At 39.7% G+C, this 24,046-nt stretch overlaps 1 protein-coding gene across 2 annotated transcripts in view; it reads left to right on the top strand.

Annotated features, from left to right (window-relative positions):
- The window catches only part of GAD2 (glutamate decarboxylase 2), a 53,690-nt gene extending 33,476 nt beyond the window's left edge, over nucleotides 1-20,214 (top strand). Inside the window, exons 10-17 of one of the 2 annotated variants that reach the window (XM_039357724.1) lie at nucleotides 5,310-5,426; nucleotides 6,094-6,158; nucleotides 10,332-10,410; nucleotides 11,221-11,370; nucleotides 14,687-14,794; nucleotides 16,020-16,109; nucleotides 17,078-17,288; nucleotides 18,849-20,214. In XM_039357724.1, the coding sequence (XP_039213658.1) occupies nucleotides 5,310-5,426; nucleotides 6,094-6,158; nucleotides 10,332-10,410; nucleotides 11,221-11,370; nucleotides 14,687-14,794; nucleotides 16,020-16,109; nucleotides 17,078-17,251 (783 nt within the window). In that variant the 3' untranslated portion in view covers nucleotides 17,252-17,288; nucleotides 18,849-20,214. Of the gene's footprint in view, nucleotides 1-5,309; nucleotides 5,427-6,093; nucleotides 6,159-10,331; nucleotides 10,411-11,220; nucleotides 11,371-14,686; nucleotides 14,795-16,019; nucleotides 16,110-17,077 lie in introns of both variants that reach the window. The other variant, XM_039357723.1, reaches the window with a different exon arrangement.
- Nucleotides 20,215-24,046: the final 3,832 nt, after the last annotated feature.

Below are 24,046 nucleotides of genomic sequence, written 5' to 3' on the forward strand. Positions count from 1 at the left end.
GTTGCATCCGTGCACCAGGAAGACGTCCAAGGAAACTCCGAGGAGGATCCGGACGAGGAAGTCGACCGTCTCCACCCCACGAAGGAAGGAAATCAGAAGGGAAGCTCTTCAGCTCCACTCAAGTGCATCAGCTGTGGAGGTCGCCACAGGAGAACCGACTGCAAGTTCCGCTCCGCTACCTGCCGGGCATGCGGCAAACAAGGACACATTGCAGCTGTGTGTCTGGGCCGACAAAAGGTACAACCTCAGGAAGAACTGCGCCTGAAAGGTACCAGGGTCCCCAGCCAGAATAGGGTAGGGTTTTGCGCTTCGCGAAGAAGCATCCTCAGGACAGGCACACACAAGCCCATTAAGAAAAAGCTGTCACTCAAGGTGAAGCTACAAGGGGTTCCATTAACTATGGAACTAGACACAGGGTCTGCCCTTTCAATCATCTCCTTGCATACATTTAGGAAGATTTGTTCCGGTAGTGGAACTCAGGCCAAGTTAAGGCCTTCTGACATTGTGTTAACAGATTTTCAAAATTCAAGAGTGTGTGTTAAGGGGGAGGCCACCCTTAACGTGCAATACAAGAGTTTTGAAGGTCCACTAGACTTATTAGTAGTAGGGGGTGAACGAACGAGTCTCATAGGACTCGATTGGTTTGAGGCCCTGGGGATACATGTCACAGGACTCAACAGCTTACAAACACTCGACCTACAGGAAGTCTGCAAAGAATTTGCAGATGTTTTCAGCCCCCAGCTGGGCACATTCAAAGGACTCCCTGTGTCCTTAAAGCTAGACCCCACTGTCACTCCCATTAGAATTAAAGCAAGAAGGGTCCCTTTTGCTTTAAAGAGTAAAATTGACACTGAGTTAGACAAACTGATCCAACAGGGAATTCTAGAACCTGTTGATTCCAGTCCTTGGGAGACCCCCATTGTCACGCCTCTAAAGGCAAATGGGGACATTCGCATTTGTGCTGACTTACAAATGCACTCTTAATAAGGCATTGCAGCAACATGCCTATCCTGTTCCTGTGGTCAGTCATATTCTGGCCTCCCTCAAGGGGGGGCGCGTTTTTGCAAAGCTTGACCTAGCTCAAGCGTATCAACAGCTGCCTGTTGATGATGATGCTGCTATAGCTCAGACTATTGTGACCCACAGGGGAGCCTTTAAGGTAAAAAGGCTACAGTTTGGAGTGAATGTCGCTCCTGGGATTTTCCAAAGCGTAATGGAAAACACACTACGGGGCATACCGGGGGTTTGCCCCTACTTTGATGATGTCTTAATTGCAGGAGACTCCACACACATTCTAGCTGAAAGGCTAAGGGCTGTTCTGTTAAGATTCAGGAAAACAGGCCTCAAGTTTAAGAAGGAGAAATGCAAAATAGGGGTGCCTTCTACTGAATTTCTGGGGTTCAAAATTGACGCTGCTGGGATTCACCCTGCTGAATCCAAACTAACTGCTATTTTAGACGCACCTAGGCCAAAGTCTAAGGCCGAACTCCAGGCCTTCCTGGGCCTCCTGAATTTCTACAATTCCTTCCTTCCACATAAAGCCAGTGTGGCTGAGCCTCTTCACAGGCTACTAGACAAGCAAGCAGTGTGGCACTGGTCACAAACACATGAGGCTTGTTTTAACAAAGTCAAGGCCTTGCTCACTTCTAACAGTATACTTGCACATTTCAATGAGTCCCTTCCTGTGTGCATCGCTTGTGATGCTTCTCCTTATGGGGCGGGTGCTGTACTGAGCCACCTCAGGGCTGATGGAACTCAGGTTCCTGTTGCATATTACTCCAGAACATTGTCTTCTGCTGAGCGCAACTACGCTCAGATAGACAGGGAGGCTCTGGCTGTTGTTGCTGGAATTAAAAAATTCCATGATTTTCTATATGGCAGGCATTTCATGGTCTTCACTGACCATAAGCCTCTGCTGGGCCTGTTTACCACACATAAGCAGACTCCCCAGATCATTTCCCCCAGAATGCTTAGGTGGTCTATTTTTTTTGTCTGCATATGATTTTTCTTTACTCCACAAGCCTGGGAAAGAAATGGGCCATGCTGATGGCCTCAGTAGATTGCCTCTGCCAGTAGTAGAAGCTGACCCTGCGGCAGCTGTCAACATTCTATCAATCCAAGCCTTGCCCGAGCTCCCTCTTAGTGCCAGGGATGTTGCCGTTGAAACAGGTACAGATCACACACTTTCACGTGTTCATTCCTGGGTTTTGTCTGGTTGGCCTGAGCACTGCCCTAGTCCTGAGTTTCAGAGTTTCTGGTCCAAAAGGAACGAGCTGTCCCTTTCTCAGGGTTGTCTGCTTTGGGGAAACAGAGTTGTCATTCCCACCTCAATGAGGACTAGGGTCTTAGAATCCCTCCATGAGGGTCATCCTGGCATTGTTCATATGAAGGCTCTTGCGCGCAGCCACTTGTGGTGGCCTAGTTTAGATAAGGATATTGAGGCTAAGGTGCATGCATGCCACCTGTGCCAACGATCTCGCCCAGAGATGCCCCAAGCTCCTGTGCATAGATGGGAGGAAACACAGTCCCCATGGTCTAGGGTGCACATTGACTACGCTGGGCCCTTTCAGGGCCAGTTCTTCTTGGTCCTTGTTGACAGCCATTCAAAAGGGCTTGAGGTTGTACCTGTCTCATCCACCACCACTGCAAAGACTATTCAGGTACTGAGGGGGATTTTTGCTGCACACGGGCTTCCAGATGTCATTGTGTCTGACAACGGCCCTCAATTCACTTCCTCCGAATTCCAAGCTTTCTTACAGGCTAACATGATTCGTCATGCCACGTCTGCGCCCTTCCACCCGTCCACCAACGGTATGGCTGAACGTATGGTGCGCATCACGAAGGACGTATTGAAAAGACTCACCTACGGGGACTGGCATCACAGGTTGGCTGACTTTCTCCTTTCTTATCGCACCACACCGTCCACTTCTACAGGGAGAAGCCCAGCTGAACTTCGTTGGGGGCGTCAACTTACTACTAAACTTGACCGGTTGCATCCGGACAGACTGCCTTCATCTACCTCACATCCTAGGGCATCTAGACAACTACTTGTGGGTGCCCCGGTTTGGGCTCGCAATTACGGGCCTGGTCATACATGGGTCCTCGTTTCTATTTCCAAGGTCACAGGTCCTCTCTCCTACGAGGTAGCTCTGGACAACGGTCGTGTCCTGCGCCAGCACATCAACCAACTTCGCCCTAGGCAGGACCTTTCAGATGAGACTCCTGGGTCTTTTCCAGGGGGGAGGGGGACCCTTTGGAGCAAAGGGAAGGGCACGAGTTGCTGCCCATCTCCACTGATGGAGCCACTGACGGCCCATTTCAAGTTTCCGCAAGTGCTCCGAAAAGGAATTCATGGAGCTTACCCACACAACAGGCACTCACGCCTACTCCAGCCAGGGAGTCACCCCGGGTGCATACTCACTTTCCACACACATCACACAGCACTCCAGTAACGGAGGATACCCGGGGGCATCCCAACAAATCATTCCCCGCAAGAGAGCTGGCACACAATCCCCAGAGTTGGCCTGACCTTACCCCTAATCCTACAGGGGGTCAAACTTACAGGGAGGTGGTTGAGGAACCAAGTCCCGACCGCAACACCTCTAGCCCAAATCAGGGAGTAACTGAGTTTTGGGAAGGTACAGAGACCCACACGAGCCCGGACACAGAATGGGGCTTAGGGATTGGACAGCCTCCTGACAGGTCTTGGACGGACCTAGGAGGTTCTATAGAGACACCCAGCAGTGGCTATCACTTCAAGGGGCCCGAGGGCCTACAGCTAGGCAGGTCAACCAGGTCACAAAGTGACAGAAGCCCTGGCCTGACGAGCCCGGTGGGCGAGCAAGCAGGCCAGGCATTGGGGCAAAGTCCTTGGAAGGCGCCAAGGCATGATAAGGGGAACAGGCTCTTGTCACCCCTTAGTCAGGGAACACCTGTCAGAAACCCAGAGCTGAGAAGGTCACAGAGAGCAAGGAAGCCTCCTAAATACTTAGAGGATTACATAACATTGCTGGCTAAACAAAAGCCAGGTAACGGCAGGAGCACTGAGAAGCAGAACACTGCATAAAATAATGATTATATGTTGGTAGTAGTTTTAGCCCGGGGGAAAGGGGTGTTATGTCCCGAGCCTTGCAAATGGCTCAGGGCGTTTGCAGGCGGTCCCGGGCAGGTGCAAAGCTGCCCGGGACCAGACAGGCTGTCGCCAGCGCCATGCGCATGCGCGGGTGCTGGCGTGGGAAAAGTATCGCATTGACCCGGGAAATGTCTATATAAGAAGCTGGGAGGTTTTGGGAGCTGCTGAAGCCATCTACTTGTAAGCTGAACACAGAATAAAGAAAACTGAGAACTACAACTGCTTCTCGTGTCTGTTTTCCGCCAAGGACTCAACACTCACCACTCTCTGCACCGCCTTCCTGTCTGAAGCAGTGATGCTTCTAAACCGGACTGTGATGCTGTATGACAGGATGCTCTCAATCGTCCCTCTATAGAAAGTGATCAAGACAGGGGAAGGAAGATGTGCTTTTCTCAAGCAGGTGCTGCTGTGCCCACTTCACACAAATCAACAGTATCTCACTGTTGATTTGGAATTTCTACAACCACCAGTGTCTCCCCTGGCACCCCAGTATTCCCCACTGATTACAGAACTGACCATATCTTGTCCCTAGTCTGCATTTTACGGTCTGCAGTTTTTCTGCCTGATCACATCCAGCCTACATGAATTTTATTGAATTTCCTTTCATCCTTTTTAAAAGGAGGTTTCATGCAACCAAGCAAACATTGATCAATCTCTGGTAAATTTGCAAAGGTAACGCCTCATCGATAGCATTTTATTAGCCAATTGGTTTCCTAAAAATATTATCTCCCCCAATCATGGAAAATAATACATCCTACTAGTCTGATAAAATTTGAGTGTTGTGTAGGTATTTCAGCAAAACATTATTGTATGTCCACACAATAAGAGCTGAGTTACTGTAAAGATCCCCAATGAGGAAATCCTGACAGAGTTTAGATGAAATGTAAGGAAGTTGTAGACATTTAATTAGGTTTTCTCTGCTCTGAGAGTTTAAGATTGCACTTCAAATGTTCTGTTATGTACCCCATTAGGTTGTTTAGGTAAACAATACTGAATCACTTCTATTGTTTTGGCAGTTTGCTGCCCCCTGTGTTAGAAGTAGCAATCACATGGCAAAAAAAGTAACTAATAGTAAGTACTGTGTAATCTCTTGGTTGCCTCATAATAGAAAGTGGTCTTTTATGCACTGCCAAAGAAGAAATTAATCTCTGCTGAAATAGGTTTTTTTTTCCTGTAGGGATTTGTTCCTTTTCTAGTAAGTGCCACTGCAGGAACTACGGTATATGGAGCTTTTGATCCGCTTATAGCTATTGCTGATATTTGCAAGAAGTATAAGATATGGATGCACGTGGATGTGAGTATGAAATCTTCAAGCATCGGATTGTAAATCCAGTACTGGGTCTGCTGGTGGGGATGATAATGCAGGAGCAGAGGATTTAACTGTGCCTAGGCTATATTGCTTCATGTTAAAATAAACTTCTTAACAGAATCTTTGGAACATTGAAAGGATTTCTGTTTCTCAAAGATAAGAGGATGCTCTAAAGATGGTGAACCATTTGATGTGCAAAGATATACTATCTTATGTAGACTTTATGCTTAACTACTTAACTCTGATAGATAAATCAATCCTGCACAAAACAAAACAACTTATCTGTATCCACAATGGTACGTTACACAGACAGAGACAGAGACAGAGACAAAGACAGAGACAGAGATAGAGATAGATTTTTACAGTGTGTATATATATATATATATATATATATATATATGGAATATCTTTGTGCTGAAAGATTTATTAATATTTTAAAAGGCATTCAAACTAGTTCCAATATATGCTACAGTATTACTGGAAAACTGATCAAAATCTACCCTTGGCAATTCACGAAGTTTTAATTGCTTCCCCAAATAAGTAAAAAGCTGTTAATAAATGATTCACATATTTAAATATGTGAATGTTATGTTTTCGAAAATCTGAACGATTATTTAATAGAACTGATGATTGCAATCTACTTTTTTTCCAGGGAGCTTGGGGTGGTGGGCTGCTGATGTCAAGAAAACATAAATGGAAATTAAATGGCATTGACAGGTATGGCTTTTAACAGTATTATGATATGTTTCTCATACAGTGCACAATGATACCAGGAAACTTCAACCTGGCAAAAATTAAACAGATTTAACTTATGCTTGAAATAATTGTCTAGGAATTTTTTTTTCCTGGTAGGCATTCTCCAACTTTTAAAGCATCAATTCCAATAATTTTCATATATTACGTTTTTGGGCCAAGCAAGTTAAAGTACCCTTGAAATATCGGCAGTTGGATCAGGTGTCAAGATTGATTTGCACTTTCACCTATATTCTGCTTCACTGGCAGCTTGATAAAGAAAAGGGAGGAGGTGGGATGAAATGCAAGGGTGGGGGAGGGGCAATTGTAATCTGAGAGAGTGCTTCAACCCAAGGACACATTGAGCAGGTGGACCAACATGGCCGCTGGTTTCCATAACAAAATGAAAAGAAGTGATTGATGGACGTAATGGACTGTGAATGGCCCATAGGGAAAAAGGGGAATTAACTATAGTAGCTTTTGCACAGGAAACCCAGAGCTGGTTTCGCTTTGTCTGTGCCAATATAGTTTATTCAGTAAAGTTTATATTCTTGGTAAAATAATGTCCCAGGAATTTCTTTTTCTGGATCTGCCAATTGGACAGTTGACATCAAGGAAGTCTGGTGTAAAATGCTTACATAACAGGGCATTTGCAAGAATTACAAAAAAAAGTCTAGATGGTGACCAGTTGAGATTAAAGACTCTTCCCGTTTTATATGTACCAAGCATGCAGCATTCATAACATGGTGGGGGAGAGGTTGATTGCACAACCGTGGACTCTATTGTGATACCACCCAAGCCCTGATTATATTATTGTATCTTTGCCTATTTGTTCTTTTTCAAAAAAAAACCTGAGGATTTGGAGATGATTTTTTTTCATTAAAGTATGTATGGAAGTGAAATGAGAGTGCAGGAAAGGAGCAAATTCAATTTTAGGTGACAGAAGACCTGAATATTGTTTATCACATAGACATGCACATGCACACATACACACAGGCACACACAAACACATTCACACATACACACACTTTAAGCTTTATTCACCTCTTCAAAACGATCCGATTTTGTTTTAGGTTCCTTTCATATGTATGGAGTAGCAAAGAATAGCATTATATATTAACATGATCAACCTGCATGTTTCAACTGTAAATATGAGATTTGCTGAAAGTGCGTACAAAGCATTAAGAATTAAGAATTTCCGGATGATGCCTCTGTTTTCATTACTTAACGTGTAAGGATTTAAAGTTTATAGAAGATACTTATTTTAATGCTTACTGTTTTTTCTTTTTGTTTCAGGATTTATATTTACAGGAAAATTGTGTTGTTCATTTAAAAGCATCTAAGCAATTCTTTCATCCAAAAGGCTAGGTCACAAGGCCAAAACTGGAACTCAATCTAAAACAGAATGACAATATAAAATTTACATTGACATACAGATTAATTAAATGTTCCCCTTTTGTTTTCTTATGAGTTCTATATTGTACCTATAGGTTTTTCTTTCAACTTATTTTAAATATTCTTTATTTTACCTTTAAAAAAACATAATTGTGAGTTCTGTACTACACAACCTGGATTTAATCAATTGGATATGCAGTCCAATGCTTCTTATGAATATTCAGAAATATGTACATAATTTCAGTTTACTTTTTTTGTGAGTGATGGGTCTCATCTCTTTCCCCAACTGTTATGGGATTCTTTAGGAAAGATACGGTATATGAAAAAGGGTGTTATAGGCATGTAATATATTTTGAAAACTACAAGCCAAAAATATATTAGTTATACAGAAAGTTATTATCTCTTCCTGTTGGAACTCTGTGTGAGCATTAGGAATCTAATCTAAGCAATAATTAGTGAAGTAGATGTTGAAACCACAACAGAAAGGAGATTTTTAAAGGAAAATGCATTATAAAAACAAGGACTTTCTTCTTTCTTTCTTTCTTTCTTTCTTTCCTTTCTTTCTTTCTTTCTTTCTTTTTCTTCCTTCCTTCCTTCCTTCCTTCCTTTCTTTCTTTCTTCTTTCTCTTCCTTTCTCTCTCTCTCTCTCTTCCTCCTTCTTCCCTCCCTCTTTCCCTCTCCCTATCTGCCTCCAAATTCTGGACATGACTCTGTAGTTTTCTTGACAAGATTTCAGAAATAGTTTGTCCTTGCCTTCTTCCTAGGGCTCAAAGAGAGTGACTGGCCCAAGGTCACCTAGCCGGCCTTGTGCCTAGAGGAGAATTAGAACTAAGGGTGGCCCAGTTCTTCTTGCCTGGTGTCTTAACTACCAAATTGTCCCTGGGGACAGCCTAGCACCTAACAGCATCCTATCAGAAGGAGACTCAAAGAGAAGAAAGTGACTCTGAAATTAGCAATCTCTTAGGCAAAGACTAGGATGTAGGGGAAGAAGAGGCAGCGCCTGGGGGCAGAGTCAAAAGAGGGATAATCCTAGAAACCCTACATAGCCACAAGTGTGCTAACTCCAATCCACCATGAATTCTGTTGATCCTTGTTTAATTTCTAGTAAGTGCTAACCATTAGTTGAGAATATTCCTGTGCATAGGCATTAGCAATAAAATTGTTTAATTAAAACATAATGTGTAGTTCTGGTCTTTCGCATCTAAGATTGGCAGAATAACAAAGACAGAACATTGAATAAATCCTTAATATTATATCTGTAGCTTGTAGTTAGTGGTTCATGAAGAATCAATGACACTGAATTCATACTTCCAATATTTCCAGGACATTTCTTTAGTTATACTGTTTAATATGTTGACTGCATATTTTGCTTCACTAAAGTTTGCTTCACTACAACTGTCTGAATTTATAGTTCAAGCCTTAAACCATGGTTGGAACTCTAATGGTTGCATTTACTCAATCTACTAAACCACATATGGGTTAATTACTTAATTGCTTACTTTAATGCATGGAATACATTATTCCATATTCTATATTTCCTAATACTTTATAGGAGCATATGAACAATCTTTAGCTGATCCTGGGTTCTTGCTTTGTTCCCTCTTCTACATGTTAATAAGGAAACTGGAGGCATTTGTTTTAATGAAACTATGTTTAAGCCGAATTAAGCCAAACTTTCAAATCCTAAGTAATTCAATTAAACATATTTTAACAACTCCAATATTCCAGGTTTAGATAGTGGAGAGCTCAGAAGTAGAAGGTTCTAAATTATTATTTTTCCAAGGTAGCAGGAAACAATGGTGTGTAATGGATAGCAACACGCAAATCAGTATTTTAGCATTACATACAGTATTTCAGCTTTTACTTAGCTTCTCACTGAAGCTAAGATAATATATAGGTTCATTATCACACATCCTAATGATTTAATATTATCCACCTTCCAGAACTAATGTGAAACATAAATATAAAATGCTATTAGATATGCTTTCCTCCTCAAAACAAAACAAAAACAAAACAGATGATACAGATGTGAAACTTCAATATATCCTCTGCTTATTGTGAAACCTAAAACTGAAATATTGTACATGTTTTATCAACCTGTTGAACCAATATTAATAATTATCTTCTAAAATGTATGTAAAGATGAATCAGAAAACAAACAGTATGGAAAATGAAAATGCTATAGGTAAATATTAAAATTCTGGTTTCAGATAATGAGGAAGTTTATTTTTAGCGCTATGATTGATGTCCCTAATCTTTGTGTTAAATACCAAAAAAAGATTGTCTGCAAATCCAATTAAGTTGAATAGAAGTCTGATGGTGACATCAAATAATTATGTTGCCTATTTTTTTCTTCTTTATTTAAAAAAATGCTTATTTTCAGTCTTATTGCTTTTGACCTTATTAAAATCCTATTACATTTTATATTTGCTTTTCCATCTGAGTTTCTAAGATTACAGTCTTTGATCATTTCAAGAATAGAATAGAATAGAATAGAATAGAATAGAATAGAATAGAATAGAATAGAATAGAATAGAATAGAATAGAATAGAATAGAATAGCAGAGTTGGAAGGGACCAATTCTGGGATCTAATCCAACCCCCTGGTCAGGCAGGAAACCCTATACTATTTCAAACAAATGGCTGTCCAATCTCTTCTTTAAAACTTCCAGCTTTGGAATATTCGCAACTTCTGGAGGCAAGTTGTTCCACTGATTAATTGTTCTAACCTTCACTTCCTTTTAAAGTTTGGTTTCTGTTCCAGAGCAAATTCCGTGACGTGGAACCCACACAAAATGATGGGAGTTCCTCTGCAGTGTTCTGCCTTGCTTGTACGCGAAGAGGTGAGCCTCTAAAATTTTGGATAATGTCTTGTTGCCTTCAAACTTTTGCCTTTTCATGTGCTTATTACAATTGTGAGAGCTGATACAACCAGTTGTAATTAAGATAACATCTGAAATTTAAAAACAAAAACATTAAATGACTTTTAAATCCAAAATTAGAATAAGCTTCATAATAACTGTCCAGTAGGGGAAAGGCATATATAATTAAAGGCCCAGAAGGGATTTTTGAAGTCTTTCAGTCTAACCTCCTGCCCAAGGCAGAAGTCCTTATTCCATCCCAGACAAATGGTTGTCCAATCTTTTATTTAAATCCTTTTTGTATTTAAATTATTTTTCATAAAAGAGGAGTAGGACATTGCTTTAGTGACTTTGATCCACACTTTATTTAGAATAGACAACCCAAGAATACCACTTGTGTGGAAGTGATAAAGACCCAAAATTCTATATCCACAATAGATTCCAGTGAGAAGCCCATAAATAATTTACGAATGCAATAAGATTTCTTAGACTCCCTAGACTAGAAACCCTACATAGCTATTCATGCCTGGTTTCATTGAATGATCCCACAGATATTGATATTAACAAACTACTCCACTTTCCAGATTTTGCATAATTGTATTCACTTTTGACGTGGTCCCTGTACCTGCCTTATTTGTAAACTTCCAAACACTATGAGAATTTTTCTTGAAGAGTTTCTTCAGCTTCTCAATCATTTTGCCTGCTCTTTTTGGTATCTTTTCCAACACAACAAGTAGCTCTTTAAGATGCAATAAATCAGAACTATGTAGAGTGTTATTATTTATTTTTAAGGGGCTGATGCAAAGCTGCAATCAAATGCATGCTTCTTACCTCTTCCAACAAGATAAGCATTATGATCTCTCTTATGATACTGGAGACAAAGCATTGCAATGTGGACGCCACGTTGATGTCTTTAAACTATGGCTGATGTGGCGAGCAAAGGTAAGCACTTTGATGATGTTTGTGGGGATAAGAGTACCTCAAACCAGGGATCTCAAAATGCAATAAGGAAAAATGTAAAACTTCAGAGATAGCAATAGTACTTAGACTTATATACCACTTCACAGTGCTTTACAGTCCTCTCTAAGTGGGTTACAGGGTCAGTATATTGCTCCCAACAATCTGGGTCCTCATTTTATCAACCTTAGAAGGATGGAAGGCTGAGTCAACCTTGAGATGTTGAGGATTGAACCTGTGGCAGTGAGCTGAAGTAGCCTGCGATACTTCGTTTTAACCACTGTGCCACCATGGCGCAGATAAGACCAGGTCTGCTAATTTCCTTGGAATATTTTATAGTGGAGTGCTTGGAACATCATTGATAATGCTACTTATTTGGAATATGCTGAGAAGATAATATATATTGCTCTATATATAGGAGGTACATCCAGGTTTACCTTCAGCTAAACTATTTTCTTGATTTCCATTTCCTGATTTCTTTGACTCATGCTCCATCTCCAAATTCCCATCAGGGTATTTCTTGAAAGGGAGTGTTTCTGTAGTAGGGAACACTTTGAGCCCTAGGTCCTCATACAGTCCCAACCCTGTTTTTGCAGTCCCAAATTATAACTGCATAAAATGGAAGCCAAGATTTCCTGTTAAAGCAGAAAAACATAACAACTCTAATGTATCTTCTGAAATAGATGCAATGAAAAAGAAATTGGCAAAAGTGCTGAGGAGGGATTATAGGTCTTCCTATATATGTGTCATATCATCACCCTGCCCATCACCTACTCATGTTACTAAAATATTTATACCTAGCTCTAGACCAGGAGTCCCCAACTCCCGATCTGTGGGCTAGTACCGGGCTGCGACATGCCAGCAACTGGTCCGCACAAACAAGCAAAGCCCCATCCACAGAATGCAGGCAGCACGCAAAACCATACACCCTCCAGTCCGCAGAAAAACCTCTCTCCACAAAACTGGTTCCTGGTGCCCAAAAGATTGGGGACCTCTACTCTAGACCATGATCATGCCAATGTTTCTATTGGTTCCATTTAAATTTTCAAGCATTTTTATGTTCTGGCATGTCCTTCTGCCTATTCCTCCCCTTGTCCTACCAACACATGATTTTTAAAAAATGGTCAAGGGAACATTTTGCTTCCATCTCCATCATGCTTTGGACAAATCGACATTGTTGGTTGCTAGGCAACCCTTCTTAGTCCTTCTGCACTGCAGCTTGGAGGTAAACTTGTGCAATGTCTTACATAAGACCTCTGTTTCTTTAAGAAGCAAATAAGAGAAGAATGCTGGGAGTAATCAACAAACAATGATATAAAAACATTTACATTTCTCCAGGTAGACACCCAGAAAGTGGGTGTCACTTTCAAGCTTAGAACATTTGATGTCATGCAATTATGGCTTGGCATCCAGCTCTTGCTAGTTGGGAGTGTAATTATGATGCTCTAATGAAATCAAGCTAAAAGCTTTTGGGAAACAGAAAGGATTTTGTTGTAGGAATTCTTAAAACTAGATGTGGCAAACTGTGATGAAAACACCTGCTTCCGCTTTAGGCAGCAATTAAGAATAGGCACATTATTGATGTAGAGAAACAAATTAAAAATCTGTTCTTTTCTGGGGCATATTTGTAAGAAACCTCAAAGGACCATCTCTTTGGCCATTTGAAAAGGAGTTGCCAAATAAATATTTCCTGCATAATGATTCCAATTTTTCTGGCATGAGTTGTCTAAAAAATGATTCATTATTGTAAACAGCAATAAATAAATAAGTAGTGTTTGTTATAGAGATCTTTGTTCCATCTCTGTTTATTCCAGTATCCATAAATCATTCCCAACACAAATTAAATCTGCCCTAATCTGCTATACATACTATCTGCATAGTGAAGAAAATTCAGCATAGTGTTATCATTGTTCAGCTTGAGATGATCTTTTGGGGTGGTCTTTCACCTTAAGACAAGTCAATCAGCATTCATTTTTCTGGAACAGAGGTGTCAAACTACCAGCCCAAAGCTGTGCCCACCCCATTGCCAGCAATGCAAAAAGAGTCGCAATACTTCGCAACATGTCATGTGACATGGCGAGTTTGACACCCATGTTCTAATAATAACTTTACCAATCATTGAGTTCACTCCTTCCAGCACTCAGTGAAATGAAATATATCATTTCCTCTCCTTCGTTATTTATATCATTTTATCTATTAATCAAATGTTCATCCCACTGTAATCAAAAGATTTTCAGCAGCTCACTAAAGTAAAAATATAATAAAGTATGAAAACATCGCCCTAGAACCAATAAAGTCCCAATACATGCATGACATCACACCCTAAAATCTTTCTAGAAAAGCTTTGTCTTCACCTTTATTTATTATTTATGTTGTTTTTATTAACTTAATTTAAAAAAGAGAGAGAGAAAGAACGAAAAGAAATCAGTAAACGGGGGGAGGGAAAGCAAGCACCACAAAAATTATGAATATAAGGACTTCTCATCTATGTATACACAATATACAATTTTGTGCAATGGTTAATTCTTGTGTTCTGTATAATTGTAATCCACATTTGTACATAATTCATCCATATGTCACAAGTAATTTCTGACCTTCAATTTACTGAGTAACTGGGCCATAAATATATTTTTTAATAATAGGAAGTAGAAGGACTATTCATATATGTTGTTGAGCTGTCAGTTTCCATATCACAAGTACCAACAGAATGTGGTCTTTGATCCACTTAATCCAAAGTAGGTTTTGCATACGCAGGTAGTTCTCATTTAACGCAAGTAATTGGGACCTTAATTTCCATTGCTAAGTGACATGATGATAAAGTGCAATATCAAATGATTCCACTACTTAGATGCAGAAATTTTAGCACTTCTAGTTTTTGTTAAGTGGAGTTATTGTGGCTGTGAGTTACTAAGCAAGGACATTGCCCAGTTGTCATTTGTGACCTCCTGTAATGGGATGCATGGGGGCTCTTGAGAAAAGAGAAGAGATGCTGCCTAAGGAATAATCAGACAAGAGGAGCAGAAGTCTGCAGTCTCTTAAAAAAATTAAGGAAGCCTCCCTCAATGTAGCTTTGTACTTTCAGACTTACAAGTTTCTATGAATGTACCTTTATAATAAAGCAGATTTCGTTTATCTTGTTGTGTTTCCTGTCTGGTTTATCCAGAAAGGCTTGCCTCTGTCTTACAGATCTGAAAGTACAAACTTACTCGCCCTCCACTTGTATCTGCTTGCTCCATTTTTAAAAAATTAGTGTGATTTGTATAGCCATTCTTGCTGTTTTTTTCTTTGCTTTATTCTGCAGGGCACCATAGGATTCGAAGCACATATTGATAAATGCTTGGATCTTGCAGAATATCTATATAACAAAATTAAGAACAGAGAAGGCTATGAAATGGTGTTTGATGGAAAGGTATGTTTTCAATTGTAGTTTTGAACAGCAGGTACAGTTTTAGCCGTCCATTATACTGGGCTGTACAGTGTGTAGGCACAATGATCTTTGAGAATGCACCAATGGATTCTCTTCCAAGTTATCATGGAAAAATTGTGCTGTTGGAGATTTTCCATCAGTATAGTAATATTTGTTTATTATTAATTGACATATTAATACACTTTCAGAAATTTAAAACTGTATACATCATATTCCATCCTTCAGTTTTACCCTCATAACTCCAAGATGTGGAATTATGACAATGTGACAATCTCAGAGCTTTGGCTTAGTGGGGGTATGAACTAAAATTTCTCTTATTTCTTGTCTAGCACTCTAACTACTGTTTGGTTACTGACAGATCTCAAAACTTATTCACAAGCAATTGTATCCTACACAAATTATTTGTGGGTTCTGGTGAGAGACATAGTACCATAGAAGTACTTGACAACTATGAGAATGTTTCTCTATTAATCTTCATGCTACAAGGAATCAGCACTAAGGTTTATGGTCATATATGTCTATACTTATACTGTATATGAAAGGTTTTCCAAAACATGCCAGATGATTGAAGACAGGTGATTCCTCAGATAACTAGGCCTTATGCATGATTACTTCCCAATGCTTAGTGGGCTAATTCGCTGGTTAGGGGTGGTGGTAGAAGTTCAAAGAAAGAAATTACATTTCAAAAAGTCAAATGCCATTGAGAAGTTAATTATTTCAGTATTTCTTTCATGCCCATCATTACAATATGTATAAATAAATGCTTTTATTCTCTAGCTCTGTCCCTCTGTTTCAAGAGGGATATCCATATTAAGTCTTCTACAGGATCACAATGGAGAATTTTATGAAAAAGAATACATACATCTGATGTAATGGGCAATGAATTACAAACACTTAGGTAAAAATAAATCAAATAATTCTAATGTATGATAAAATTATCCATTAGTGTGTTCCAGACTATTTTGAATGTGGATGTCACCTTCTTAAGAAAACAGATATTTGGAGTGAAACATGATTTCCCCAGCATAAGATGCAATAAATTTTAGTAGATGCATTGATTACAATGCTAGTGATTCTTACTCTGCTGCACCAAAGTCAATAAACAAAAAAACAACAACAACACTTCAACTGATCACAATCATAGGAAAGGCAACCCCAGGGACAAGTGAAAACACAGTGCTTACTTCCATTATTGTTCTTTTATTAGCCTCAACACACAAATGTTTGCTTCTGGTACGTGCCTCCCAGTTTACGGAATACAGAAGATAATGAAGAAAGAATGAACCGTCTTTCAAAGGTAAAAGGGAGTACAGTATAGAATAGAACAGAACAGAATGAAGTTTATTTCTGCTACGCAATTTTTAAGGACATCCATCTGTATCTGGATGGTGCTCACAATTATCAAATCTCTTCTAAATAGAGAGGGGACCCTTACTGGTTAATTAATCAGCATGCACAGTTTATGGAAAATTATGAAATGAAATAAATTATATTTCCATTACTCCCCAGCCCATTAGTGGCAATGGAGAATGAAGACAGAGATTTATAACTTTACAATGAAGTTTTGGGTTAAATTCATCTTGAAAGTATCCTGGTACTTATTCTACAAATGTTTGGTCTAAAATTCCTCAACCCTGGCCATTGAATAATTAAACTGAGGTTAGTGGGAGCTGAAGGTAAAACTTTTTAGGGGGCACAAGATTTCCTAACTTTGTGTAGATGTTATTGAAGCAAAGTCGTAAGTTTTGGTGAACTATGTTGAGCAGAGATTAGCAACTTGATGATCAGAGATCTTGGTGAACCTTGAAAAGTGTGTTAAAAATATTTTGACAACTCATATGAAAATGCTAAAACTTCATGAGAGTTTTTTCACATGATGTGAAATTTGACCCAAATTTTTTGAAATCTCACAGAAATGTTGGCAGTCTTCAGACCATTAACTTAATGGAATTGTGATGACCAGGATTATAAGAGATTGTCAACTTTTGTACTGAATTTTAGACTCTTGCAGGAGGAGGTCTTTCAGACTTGGTGATTCTCCGGAAGTGGGTTGCCATGATATGGTAACATATATTAATTTATGCACCTCAAAAAGCAGGTTGAATGAATTTGAAGAGCTCCTCATTCTGTTGAATAGTGTTGTACATACACCTCAAAGACCTTCCCAGAGTGCATCACTAGTTCAATCTTTTGTTTGGCCAAGAGAAGAATCAGAAGGACGCGACTGTGCAATATTGATTTTCATTCCATGTTATGTCTTTGAAGGTGGCACCAATAATTAAAGCTCGAATGATGGAATATGGAACCACGATGGTCAGCTATCAGCCCCTGGGAGACAAGGTCAATTTTTTCCGCATGGTTATCTCCAATCCAGCAGCAGCTCACCAAGACATTGATTTTCTGATTGAAGAAATAGAACGCCTTGGGCAAGATTTATAATCCTATAATCTGCCAGATCCTTCTGAAGTACCTCTAGGTAGACAATTAAGTTGTCACAAACTGTGGTGAATGTATTTGTAGTTTGTTCCAAAGTGATTCTCTTTCTATATTGTGGCATCAAAGTAGAGTAGAATTTAAAATCAAGAACATTGCTCCTTTTAAAAAGTTGTCTTCTCCCCTCTGAGTTTGCAAAAACTTGTTTTCCAGGAAGATAGTATATAAAAGGCTGCATTTTTGCATATCAAGCATACATATATATGTATTCACAATCTCATCCCTAAGATCCGTGTGATTAGTAAAAATAATTCCTTTTGTTAAAAATAGCCAATAGAACAATGGTTTCCAAATGGCCACAGTTTGTGGGGCAGCATAAAAACAAAATGCAAAAATTAAAACTGAGTAACTTTTGTCTTTTTTTTTTACTCTGTTAGAACAGAATTTCTAATTTACATGATACATTCAGATGTACTTAAATACATCTAATTTTACAAAAGAAATATATAAATATATAAATATATATATTAAAAAAGATCCTATTTTGTAAAATATAGATTTTTTTATTTTATATGGGTTCTAAAAACTGCAGGGACAAATAATAAATATAAGAATGAAATATTTTATTTTTCCTTAGATGAAATGCATCAAATGTTTAACAATGCTTCTTTTGAGACATATACCCACATAAATTCTTAAAAAAAAATGTTTGTTTTACATGTCCTTTTATCTTGTATATCTCCAGAGTCTAGTACTGCAGAACCTCAAGAGATATCTGTAACGTATAAGAAAACAAACTGAAAATAGTGAAATCACAAAATGCTGCTGTTCCTAATGATATTTCCCATATGATCTAGCTAAGTAGAAGCAAAATCTTTCCAGATGCTACCTAGAAATAAAATTAGGGTTGCATTTGGAGCCTTCTCCAAAAAAAAAAAAAAAAAGAGGTGCACTTCAGATTAATTAATTATACTACAGTATAATTCTCAGAGCCAGCAAATAAAATATGATTTTTTAGGATATAAAAAGGCCTTCCAATCTTCCATAAGGAAGTTCAAATAATAACAAAGATCCGCAGCAGGTTCTAAGGAATGGCAGTTGGACTTCTTGTAGAGATGTGAGTTTGAGAAGACATCCAGTTCTGTTGATCTCTGAAGGCAGCACAAGAGTTGGAAATAATTTGTACTTGCCACATGATATGTGTAGCTGCTGCTATGACCACATTTCCTTTCAGAGGCTGGCTGCTAATGTCCCAGGGGGTCTATGTGATTTTATGCATGTTTCCAAAACATTGAATCCATTTATTTGAAATTGGTTTCCCACATCTAAGCTCTTAGACGGTTCCTAACTATTTATGTCACTCTTAGAACTGGCCTAGCATAACAACTAAGATACTAAATATAAAGCAGAAAATATCTGTCCTGAATTATTTCTAATTTGTAAATGATTCAACCATGCTACTGGGTTTTAGGCTTAGCCCCTAACAATTGTATGGGAATATTACTACCAGCTTATCTTATATAATGTTAAGAAATTTCAAAATATAACAGAGTGCTATTTTAATATAAATGTGTGATTATTATAATCAGTATTCTTTCCACAGTTCATATACCTCTCTTAAGAAAACAAAATGAAGGTCCATCTAATTTTTGTGGATGCAAGATCAGCCATATTTCAAGCAGATTTCCTTGATGTGTTGCCCTCCAAATATTTGGGACTGCAATCCCCATCAGTCTTAGCCATTATGGCCAGTGGTTTGAGATGATGGATGCTGCATTAGAGAACATCATGAGGCTATTGAGTTGGGGAAGGCTATCTTGGAAGAAATGAAATCTGTCATTCCTCAGTTTCACATCCTGGAACAGTTTCCAGTTACAACCCTGTCTAAACATTGGGTTTTAGCTTTAACTAAAAAGCAACATGGCCACCTGGGTTTGTAAAGCAATATTGTTTTACACTCTCTCAAAATACTTGAAGATACAAATGCAATGTAATATGATTTTATTGAACACATATAACTTTGCGTACTAGTGACTCATTGTATACTTGCAAAGTAGGAAAAAAGAGATAAAACTGTGTCTGTAGTTATGCTGCCTTTTGAATGATCTTGCTATTTTTTTTCCACCTCATGCTGAGGGTTGCGCACTTTAGATTTCATACAGTGTTGCCAATTGACATATATTGCTGTATCAGCTTGTACAATATATTATGAATTGTTCTTATAAGTGTTTGGTAGCAGTATTGAATCTAGATATTGTAAGAACTTCATCCTTTCTAGTTTCTCTATTGCTTATTTGCTTTTGACCGTGATTCTATTTTGGCTGATTCGTAAAAATAGTGTTTAATTCTAGACATTAAAGCTTATGTACTGAAGAGTTTAAGAGCTCTTATAGTGTGATCTAGACCAGCTTTCCCCAGTCATGGATCTCTATGCAGATGCCAATGGACAATGTAGAACCTCCACACATAAGAGCATTCTCCCAATCAGCTCTATGTTATATTGGAAGGGGGAAGTCAGATCATCTTTATGGATCAGGATATTTGAATACCTATCAAACACTGGTGTTAATGCAATCTCTCTTCAGATGGTAATCATATAAATTCCACTGAAGTGAACAGACCATTGGGAGGAGCACTTTGAGATAATGGAGCAGTTCAATGGCTAGATTGCAAGTCACCACAAATGTTTCTGTTACAATCAAATGGAGACAGAATAGGGGTAGGAGAGATGGTGGCTTGTAGCTTGGATTGCCTCCAATTATATTTAGTCTAGATAAGAGTTTTGGTATTCAAGTCCAAGATCTACAAACGGTGTTTTCATATGAACAATTCTATCAGGATTTTCTTTTTCAAATTAATTCTGTCTGTTGTATCTGGGGGAAGTCCATGGCAACCTGTTCTTCCTGTATTTGATTAAAGTACTTTATCTGTGGTGTCATTCAGAACCCAAATAAAAGTGTAAAATGTGATAGTAGTTTTTCTCTAATGTCTATCCCCAGCTTTCATTATTGGTTTGAAAGTTCATAAGATCTAGTTGTATCTGTTACGCCATTTTTCAGCAAAAGTCATGAAGACAAACATGATTTCTTCCAGCTGTTCCTGCTAGCACGTCAATGCTAATCACTAGTGTTGGTGAGTCCTGAATTCTTAGTGATCAACACAAAATTAATAATATTTTATTATAAATCTTGAAAATCCCCTTGTTTGTACATAAAGTGGTTAACTTTTTATTACCTTATCAAAACAGATAGACATCCCCCCTTTTTTATAGACAGGTGTGTTTCTTCAACTGATAATCTTCCTCTTCAAATGTCTTTTTCAACAGGTGCCTAATATTGATAGAATACTTGACCAAAGATAGAGCTATATACATGGTTTCTCCTCCCAGGCTAGACTGTACAGCACTGACCCTGCCAGATTTATTGTTTCACTGCCACCACCACCACCACCACCACCACCACCACCACCATCATCATTATCATCATCATTGTCACCTTATGTTCAGTGGTGAGATTCAGCTGACTTGCACCAGTTCGGCAGAACCATTAGCTCAGTGGTTCTCAACCTGTGGGTTGGGACCCCATTTGGGGTCGAACGGCCATTTCACGGGGGTCGCCAAACAACGCAGTCCGCCATTTTTTTCCCCTTTTCCTTAGCTGTGCTACTCCCTTTTATTCTATTGGCTTTTGAAAGCCAATAGAATAGACTCTCTTGAATAGAGTCTAATTCTATTGGCTTTCAAAAGCCAATAGGAATTGTCCAGGCTGTCTCTGCCCTGCTGAGCCCGCCAAAAGTCCCATTCTGCAAACGGTGCTGCACCAGTTGAGTAGTCCTCGACTTACGACCGGTTGAGTAGTCCTCGACTTACAACCAGTTGGGGGTCGCGGCATTAAAAAGGTCGAGAACCACTGCATTAGCTGAATTTTGCTGCTTCCAGTAGTCCAGTCTAGGCCTTGGAGGCCTGGAGGAGGTCTCCCAGGCCTAGAGTGGCCTGCCGGAAGTGCGTGGATTCCACTTCCAGAAGTCTAGGCCTTGGAGGCCCAGTGCCTGCATTGAATAAGAGAACTGGTTGTTCAGGTATTTAATTCCACCACTGCTTATATTTCATCTTTATTTTTTCAGTGGTATCTCCACAACAAGACATCTGGAATGTAGAACACAATTGTACAACACACTAACCACTCTTGCTTTAAAAAGGGATTATTCAACCCGGTTTGAGAATTCATTAAATAAACTAAAGCACAAACTAACAGCATGGGATGAGTATGCAGTAATTTAATGCAGAATGCATTAATTTACAATATGGTTGGTGTTGAGTCCTCGAGTCAACGACGAAAGAAGAGCACACATCTTGATGGTTATAACAGCTTTTATTCTCTTCAGCTCTCTCCGACACAACTCGCAGGCCTCTCTGCCTCTAAATAGAATCCCCGGGCAAAAAGGTAATAAAGAATGGCGCGCTTTCGCGCCTTGCGCATGCGCGCAGGCTGGCGCCACTCAGTCTGGTCCCGGGCAGCTTGCAACAGCTTTGAATGCCCCTCTATGGGTTACAATAGTCTGTGCTTCAGCAGCAGCTTCATCAACAGGTAACTGTTGATAAGCCTGTGCCAGATCTAACTTTGCAAAAACATGCCCCCCTTTGAGGGAAGCCAAAATATGGCTGACTACAGGTACAGGATATGCATGCTGTTGCAATGCCTTGTTTAATGTGCATTTGTAGTCTGCACAGATGCGAATGTCCCCATTAGCCTTGAGAGGCGTAACTATGGGGGTTCCCATGGACTTGAATCAACAGGTTCTAAAATACCTTGCTGGATCAATTTATCCAGTTCAGCATCAATTTTCCCCTTAAGGGCAAAGGATATTCTCCTTGCTTTCACCCTAATGGGAGTGACAGTGGGGTCAAGTTTCAAAGAAACTGGAGGCCCTTTGTAATAACCCAGCTGTGGACTGAATACATCTGCAAACTCTTTGCAGACCTCTGTTATGCCTAACGTTTGCAAATTGTATAGCCAGTGTTGAGTCCTCGAGTCAACGGCAAAAGAAGAGCACACATCTTGATGGTTATAACAGCTTTTATTCTCTTCAGCTCTCTCCAACACAACTCAGAGGCTTGCAGGCCTCTCTGCCTCTAAATAGAATCCCCAGGCAAAAAGGTAACAAAGAATGGCGCGCTTTCGCGCCTTGCGCATGCACGCAGTCTGGTGCCACTCAGCCTGGTCCCGGGCAGCTTGCTACAGCCCGGGACCATTGCAACATCTCGAGCCTGCCTTTGCAGGCCCAGGACACAACAGTTGGCCTCTTCATGGTTCACTGCATTGTGTGGAGCCAGCCAATGTCTCAACCCTACTCATAGAGTAATCACTGACTCAAGTCAACAAGTGACTCCAAATACTGGAAATTATTGTATAGTGATTACCAGTTGCTGCAGAGTTCTATGGACAAACTACAATACTTGGGGTATGAGTCACTCTGCAGAGCAGTAAAAAGCAATGCTTATCCTCCATTTCATGGTCAGAACCCCAATCCACTTGAGTTTTTTTGGCCTCAGAGGGAGAAAAACCATAAGCCCATTATCCTACTTTATGACAGTAAAACTAAGATATTGTATGGCATTATTTTTAACTTCATGAAAAGTGTAAATGTCATACCCATTGTCTTGTCTAAAGGAATTTTCTTATTCTACTTACAACAGACTGCTTTGAGCTTTTGGAACTGATATAGGAATAACAAAAAGAAGCTTGGTGAACAGCTGGTACAGCTGGGAATTAAATAAGTAAATCAGTTGTTTTGGGTGGCTTGTTTTTGGGGGGGATAGAAGTGCTGGTTTGGGACTGGACCTAAATTAAACCAATATTATCTGAAGCACATGCACAGCCTTAATTGGCACCTTTTAGGATAAAAGGGTAGAAATCATTATAACTGTTTTGAAACAGCTTGGAAAAAAAGAGGGAAATTAAGGAAGTTATAAACGGAAGCATTAGCTGAGCAGTGACTCAGAGCCTTCTATCTTTGAGGCTCACCATCTGCTTGCTTTCCTCTCTTTCAAAGGCTCCTGCTGCCAAATACAATAAAAAGAGGAAAACAAAGCAATATTGACCACAGCCAGTCTAGCATATGAGACAGCTGCAGAATCTTCTTCAAACTGAATTCTCTGCCAGGAGCACACAACATCATGATGTTCAGTTGGCAAAGTGCTACTTAGTTGTAAACATACCTTGGCTCTGACTCAGATATCTGCCTGCATCAACCTGTCCCACCAATATGAGACATTGGATAGTGTTAAGTTCTTGAGTTAATGGCGAAAGACGAGCACGCATGTTGAAGCAACAACTCTTTATTTCTCCTCTACTGACTCCAATAACAACCTTGAGGCTCGCAGGCCTCCTCTTTTGTGTCCAGATTCCCGGGCAAATTGGTTACAGCTCATTGGCGCGTTTTCACGCCTCGTGTATGCGCGCAAGGCCAGCGCCGCTCAGTCTGGTCCCAGGCAGCTTGCAGCAACCCTGAGACCATTGCAATGTCCCGAGCCTGCATTTGCAGGCTCAGGACACAACAGATAGGATAACAGAATTGTTATTTCTTAACTTTGCATCATCCAGAGACTGTGAGCAGAGCCTGTATTAGATTGTAAAGTGACAAGTCAGTCCCCTCCTGCTCATTCTACTGAAGGCAGCCCTGGGCTGGTTCCCTAAATTCTAGGATGATAGAAGTGGAGCAATACAATTCTTCATTCTGATATAACTTCTGGTTGCTAAAGTTTGTTATTTCCATTCCAGACCAATGCATATGCATATCACC

This window comes from Crotalus tigris, unplaced genomic scaffold (assembly GCF_016545835.1).
Source record: "Crotalus tigris isolate CLP2741 ecotype Arizona unplaced genomic scaffold, ASM1654583v1 scf7180000018940.2059657, whole genome shotgun sequence".
NCBI classification, from domain to species: domain Eukaryota; kingdom Metazoa; phylum Chordata; class Lepidosauria; order Squamata; family Viperidae; genus Crotalus; species Crotalus tigris.